This window comes from Lucilia sericata, unplaced genomic scaffold (assembly GCF_015586225.1).
Source record: "Lucilia sericata isolate MDLA Ls3-8-SP2 unplaced genomic scaffold, ASM1558622v1 Contig000863F_arrow, whole genome shotgun sequence".
Taxonomy (NCBI): Eukaryota; Metazoa; Arthropoda; class Insecta; order Diptera; family Calliphoridae; genus Lucilia; species Lucilia sericata.
Genome location: NW_023994854.1, coordinates 100,480 through 107,461, shown reverse-complemented (window position 1 = coordinate 107,461; position 6,982 = coordinate 100,480). Strand labels below are relative to the sequence as shown.

At 27.7% G+C, this 6,982-nt stretch overlaps 1 protein-coding gene across 1 annotated transcript; it reads right to left on the bottom strand.

Annotated features, from left to right (window-relative positions):
* Positions 1-4,622: 4,622 nt before the first annotated feature.
* Positions 4,623-5,313, bottom strand: LOC119608647 (ribonuclease H2 subunit C). The gene is made up of 2 exons (XM_037963145.1): positions 4,836-5,313; positions 4,623-4,774 (listed from the first exon to the last, which is right to left on the bottom strand). The coding sequence occupies exons 1-2, from the start codon at positions 5,214-5,216 to the stop codon at positions 4,694-4,696; spliced, it is 462 nt and encodes a 153-aa protein (XP_037819073.1). The 5' UTR covers positions 5,217-5,313; the 3' UTR covers positions 4,623-4,693.
* Positions 5,314-6,982: the final 1,669 nt, after the last annotated feature.

Genomic DNA, 6,982 nt, shown 5'->3' with positions numbered 1-6,982 from the left:
TAGCAAGATCAGTCTTAGTCGAGACTGTAAATCCATCTATAATGGAGACTAAAGATCAGTCATAGTGAAGACAATAGTCAAGATTTATATACTAGTTTATAAAAGAGTTATTAGTAAAGACACAAACCAGTTTATAGTCAAGACTTTTGAACAGTATTTCGACAACTTTATAAACAACTTTCAACTTAAACTTTAACCTATAAACTTTTTCTAACTTTTTTTTAAATTTTTTTAACAATTATTTTTTTTATAATTAATGTGATTTTGTTTTTTATATAAATTAATTTGTTTATAAATTATTTTATAAAAAAAACATTAAACAATTTAATTAAATTAAAGAAAAAACAAAAAAATTATATACATGTGCTAAAAAAAAAAACTAAACAATATATAAAAAGAAATTGATATTATTATGAAAAACCACAAAGTAATTACAATGATCTTTTTTAACAATAATTGTTTATAAAAATAAATTTCTTAAGATAAAATAAAAAGAAGATTTGCAATTTCTTATTAATTATTTTAAAATTAAAAAAAGAATTTTAAGTTTATTTAGTTGTAATTAGAAAAACAAATGAAACGAATAATTTATTTACTTTAGGGCTCAAAGTATCTAAATTATTCAAAATAAAAAAATATAAAAAAAAATCCAAAAAAAAATATATAAAAAACAAATAATTACTAAAAATTGTGAATTGAGAAAAAAAAAGAAATTATTTTTAAAAATAATTATTAAAGAAAAAAAGCTTAAAGTAATTACTTAGGAAATAATAAAAAACAAAAAAATAAATTTGTGTGTTAATGACAAAAATTAAGCAGAAATTATTGTAATATAATTTATAATAAAAAATAAATATTTAAATAAAATATAAAGTAAGTTATTTGTTTTCAATATATATATATATATAAAAAAACACTTAATATTTATTATAAATAAAGCTTAGAGTAAAAATTATAATAAAAAAACCAAAAGCTTAATAACTCCCTTTTTAAAATTTCTTTTTTTATATATAAAAAACAACAAGATATTAAATTATTTTTAAACTTAAACATTTATTTATTATTTATTTAAAAAAAAAACTAAACAACAAAAACTTTAACTGTTTAAAAACTAAAATTGTTTCTTTTTTTAAATTAATAAAACAAAATAAAAGGGAATTAACACAAAAAAAAACAAATTACTATAATTATTAATTTATTAATTAAATTAAACAAAATATCTCTATATACTTATAAAAAGTTAAGTTTAAAAAAAGAAAAGGTTGTTATTTAAAAATTAAAAAAAAAACATTTTTTTCTTTAAAAATATAAATAAAAAGAAAAAAATAATTAAAATATTGGGAAAAATACTTAAAAATAAACAAAAATAATAAAATACTTTAACTTTAAATATAAAAAAAAAGTATTATTATTTTTTAACTTAAAAAATAAAATAATAACATAAACTCATAATAAACATTACTAATCCAAAATAAAACTTAATAATTTATAAATAAGTACAAAACAAAAAACAAAAAAAACCCTTAATAATATTTAAACTAAAAAAATATAAACAAAAAAAAAATACTACAAAAACAACCCCCCATTTAATTAAGTACAAAAAAAAACAAAAACCACATAATAATTAAAAAACCAAACCCCTCATATATTAACAAAACAAAATATATATTAATTTAATAAAAAAACAATTAAAATTTGCAAACAACCACAACTTTAAAAAGTTGAAAACATTGAAAAAACAACAACAACACCCTACATTACATTGTAAATGTTAATGTTATCGGCCATATCTTTTTAACTTTTGCCTGCACAGCAAAGTAAAGAGATTTCGCAAAAAAAACAAAAACGTCAAGAAATTTTGAACAAAACCCTATTTACATAACTGCTAAACAAAAAATAGTAAAAACAAGGCTTTAAACAATAAGTCTTTATTAAATTGAAAAAAAAAGAGAAAAAAACTAAACAATAGTTTGTGTCATTATAAATCCAAAATACAACCAAAATAACAGAAAAAAACCCAAAATAAAACTGGAAACAGAACACAAAAAAAAAACGCCTAAATGAAGTTTTATTTCAAAAAAGGATCCGTTTTAAAGCGTAGAATAAACCTAACTATAGTTCAAACCACAGATCAGAGTACGGAATAGATTAAGTTATGGCTAAGGCTAGAGTAGAGTATTGATTATAATATAGACCAGACTAAACTGTAGACCAAACTATAGAGTAAACTATAGTCCAGACAATGGACTATAGTCGAGATTGTAGACTAAACTGTCCAGACTATAGACTAAACTATGGTCCAGACTATAGACTAAACAATAGTACAGACTGTAGACAAAACTATATTCTAGACTATAGACTAAACTATAGTCCACACTATAGACTATACTATAGTCCAGACTATAGACAAAACTATTGTCCAGACTATAGACTAAACTATAGTCCAGACTATACATATACTAAACTATAGTCCAGACTATAGACTAAACTATTGTCCAGACTATAGACTAAACTATAGTCCAGACTATGGACGAAACTATGATCCAGACTATAGATTAAACTATGATCCAGACTATAGACTAAACTATGATCCAGACTATAGACTATACTATAGTCCAACTATAGGATAAAATATAGTCCAGACTATAGACAAAACTATATTCCAAACTACAGACTAAACTATTGTCCAGACTATAGACTAAACTATAGTCCAGACTATACATAGACTTAACTATAGTCCAGACTATAGACTAAACTATTGTCCAAACTATAGACTAAACTACTGTCCAGACTATAGACGAATCTATAGTCCAAACAATAGACTAACTATAGTCCAGACTATCGACTAAACTATGATCCAAACTATAGACTAAACTATGATCCAGACTATAGACTATACTATAGTCTGGATCATAGTTTAAAATATAGTCCAGACAATAGACGAAACTATATTCCAGACTATAGACTAAACTATTGTCCAGACTATAGACTAAACTATAGTCCAGGCTATACATAGACTAAACTATAGTACAGACTATAGACTAAACAATTGTCCAAACTATAGACTAAACTATAGTCCAGACTATGGACGAAACTATAGTCCAGACTATAGACTAAACTATAGTCCAGACTATGGACGAAACTATAGTCCAAACAATAGACTAACTATAGTCCAGACTATCGACTAAACTATGATCCATACTATAGACTAAACTATGATCCAGACTATAGACTAAACTATGATCCAGACTATAGACTATACTATAGTCCAACTATAGGATAAAATATAGTCCAGACTATAGACAAAACTATATTCCAGACTATAGACTAAACTATTGTCCAGACTATAGACTATACATAGACTAAACTATAGTCCAGACTGTAGACTAATCTATTGTCCAGACTATAGACTAAACTATAGTCCAGAATATGGACAAAACTATAGTCCAGACTATAGACTAAACTACAGTTCACACTATAGACTATGCTATAGTCCTTACTATAGAATAAACTATAGTCCAGACTACAGACTAGACAATAGTGCAGAATATAGACAAAACTATAGTCCAGACTATAGACTAAACTATAGATCAGACTATAGACTATAGTTCTCACTATAGAATAAACTATAGTCCAAACTACGGACTAGACAATAGTCCAGAATATAGACAAAACTATAGTCCAGACTATAGATTAAACTATAGTTCAGACTATAGACTAAATTAAAGTCCTACTATTGACAATACTAAAGACTAAACTATTGACTAAAGACAAAACTATACGCCAGAAAATACATTATAGATGGACTATAGACTAAACTATAGTCCAACTATAGGATAAAATATAATCCAGACTATAGATTAAACTATAGTCCAGACTATAGATTAAACTATAGTCCAGACTATAGATTAAACTATAGTCCAGACTATAGACTAAACTATAGTCCAGACTATGGACGAAACTATAGTCCAAACAATAGACTAACTATAGTCCAGACTATTGTCTAAACTATGATCCAAACTATAGACTAAACTATAGTCTAGACTATGGACGAAACTATAGTCCAGACTACAGACTAAACTATAGTCCAAACAATAGACTAACTATAGTCCAGACTATAGACTAAACTATAGTTCAGACTATAGACTATGCTATAGTCCATACTATAGTCCAGACTACAGACTAGACAATAGTGCAGAATATAGACAAAACTATAGTCCAGACTATAGACTAAACTATAGTTCAGACTATAGTCCTCACTATAGAATAAACTATAGTCCAAACTACAGACTAGACAATAGTGTAGAATATAGACAAAACTATAGTCCATACTATAGGCAAAGCTACAGTCTAGACCATAGACTAAACTTAACTGTAGTCCAGACTATAGACTAAACTATAGTTCAGACTATAGACTAAATTAAAGTCCTGCTATTGACGAAACTATTGACTATAGACAAAACTATACGCCAGAAAATACATTATAGTTGGACTATAGACTAAACTATAGTCCAACTATAGGATAAAATATAATCCTGACTATAGACTAAACTATAGTCCAGACTATATACTAAACTATAATCAAGACTATCAAAATTTCTCGGCAAAATTGAAATAGTGGGTTTAAATTTTTATAGAAAATATTTATTTAATTACAAAATTTTACTCTTCTAACAATCCAAATCCCTTAAAACTATTTTTCTTTCTTAGACGCCTTAGCTTTATACTGTTCCATTTCCTTCAGAACGTCCTCCTCCGTGCAAGGTTCAGCTAACTGAAAAAAAAAAAATACGTCAACATTGCCCAGCCATTTACCAACAACAAACCCCACTTACCTCCTCTGCCAACTTTAAAATTTGCAAAGCCTGTTTATAACCATCCGCCACTGAAGGTATTTTATCATAATTCCAGTAAGTGAACTCTTCAAACGTGCCTTTAATGCGTAACAGCCTATCGGCTTCCTCATCCAAGGGTTTGCGCGTCTCCTGCACCACTAAACCTTTAAAGCCTTCGGGTACTTTTAAAACTTCGCCCTGTAAAGGATAACCGCGCAAGGCATTTGACAAAATGCCTTGATCCTTGTGGGTGTAGGGATTGAAATACTTTTCCACATTAGCCGGGCCATCACCTTGGATTTTAGCGGGTAGATAATGTAAATTTAATTGATTATCGTTGGAGTTTAATTGTTTATTATTAATTTCTAGGGTAATGGACATTTTTATTTCAGGATTTTTTACTATTTTCGTAGTTTCAAAGTGTGTGTTTCAAAAGTTGTTTATGTTTTGTTTATATTTTTATAGATTTAGCGGAACGTGTAGGGAAAGTTGCCAGATGGAATTATATTAAGTGGTAAAAGGAAAAGCGTTAAAATTCATGTTTTTAAAAAGAGAGGACTAAACGAGTGTAATTAGTAAATTTTTTATTCAATTTTATCTTTAAAAGAACTTTAATTTATTTTTATATATGACTACACACTATATAGAGAGTAAAGTTAAAGCTAATATTCGTGGTGCTTAAAATCTATAAATCTGGTAACTGTCAGTAGTTTATTTATAAACAATTCACAATAGTGCAAGAAAGTATAATGAAAACAAGCTACCATATTATTGTTGTTAAATAGGAAAATCTAATAACTACATTAGCTAACTAAATAACTAACTAAATACCTAACTAACTAATTATCTAAACTAACTAACTTAATAATTTTTAAAACAAATTCTACAATTGTGCCCTATTAAAGGCGTTTTTAAGCCGCCATCGAAAAATTTGTTTTTACGCAGGTCTCTACTGCCTACTTCAAATATGTTGACACCGTTTGTCAAATAATTTTTTTCCAATAGCTCATTGAAATTTGGCCGGCTCAACGTTCAAAGAATATTGCTTCGCCTCAGATATTTTCGTGTTTACGCGCCTAATTCTAGTCGCTGCTTTTACTTCAAAACAGCTTCGTTGACGTCAAACAAGCTGCACCTTTTTACATTGCTGGTATGTCATACCGTGAAGGACTAGGGTATCAAACATGTGTATTTTAAATGGGAAGTGCAGTTGATGTCAATTATGCCGACTGCGAAAAGAAATTCTGCTAGAATTTTTCGCGCCAAACTGTTTTCTGTTTTTTTTTTTTATTTGCAAAAAAAAAAACTGTGCAAAAATCGAATAAGACAGAAATGATATTCTTTAAATAAAAAATATTTTTAACAATTGAACTTAGAAATTAATAAAATTGTATGCTATACTACTATACCGAGGGTCATTGTGCAAAGAAACAGGCAAGTGTTGAGTTTAATTTAGTTAAATTGTTAGTAACTATGATGAAAATGTTTTTCCAGGCGTGTTTATTGAAATCTAGTGTTTATTGAAATCTACCGGATTTTTCCGAAATATTGAATGCTCTTGTTGTCTCCAAACACTATGGTGGCCGAATATTTACAAGAAACAATTGTTAAGCCGCCTTTTATACAAATTTATCGCACTGCTGTAGAGAATGTCTTCACGGACCTAGACTATATAACCTGGCTAGGCTGTCGTCTTATAAAGAAGTTGTTTGGGCAAAATATTAGTGTTTGTTATTTACATAATTGCAATGCTTGGATCCGGTACTAACCACTGTGAGCTTTATGTCGACTTTAGATCCCTTAGAGTTGTCACACTATATGAATCATTTATAAAAGAAAAAAACTGAAGGTTTTCCTTCCGATCACTTGATGTACTTGCGTCTGTAACATCAAGAATGGAGAAATAACTTTAGAAGAAATGTGAAAATGTGTATTTGACTGAATATCATTTCATTTCGAATGGCCTGTGGTTCATTACAGTCGCATTTAATAGCAAAGATCTTCTCAAATTTTTGGTCTATCATTAAAGCCGCCCTTGTTGATGGGATTTTTAGTATAGTATGAACAATACTAAAAATCTGGTAAAAAAAAAGTGGTACAAAATGGGTTAAGAAAGTCATAAATTTTATATTGTTGAATTTTTATAC

Coding starts and splice junctions, on each gene's coding strand:
- LOC119608647 (XM_037963145.1), bottom strand. CDS start 5,216: ATGTCCATTACCCTAGAAATTAATAATAAACAATTAAACTCCAACGAT. Junction 4,775..4,835: donor TTTTAAAGTTGGCAGAGGAG/GTAAGTGGGGTT, acceptor TTTTTTTTTCAG/TTAGCTGAACCTTGCACGGA.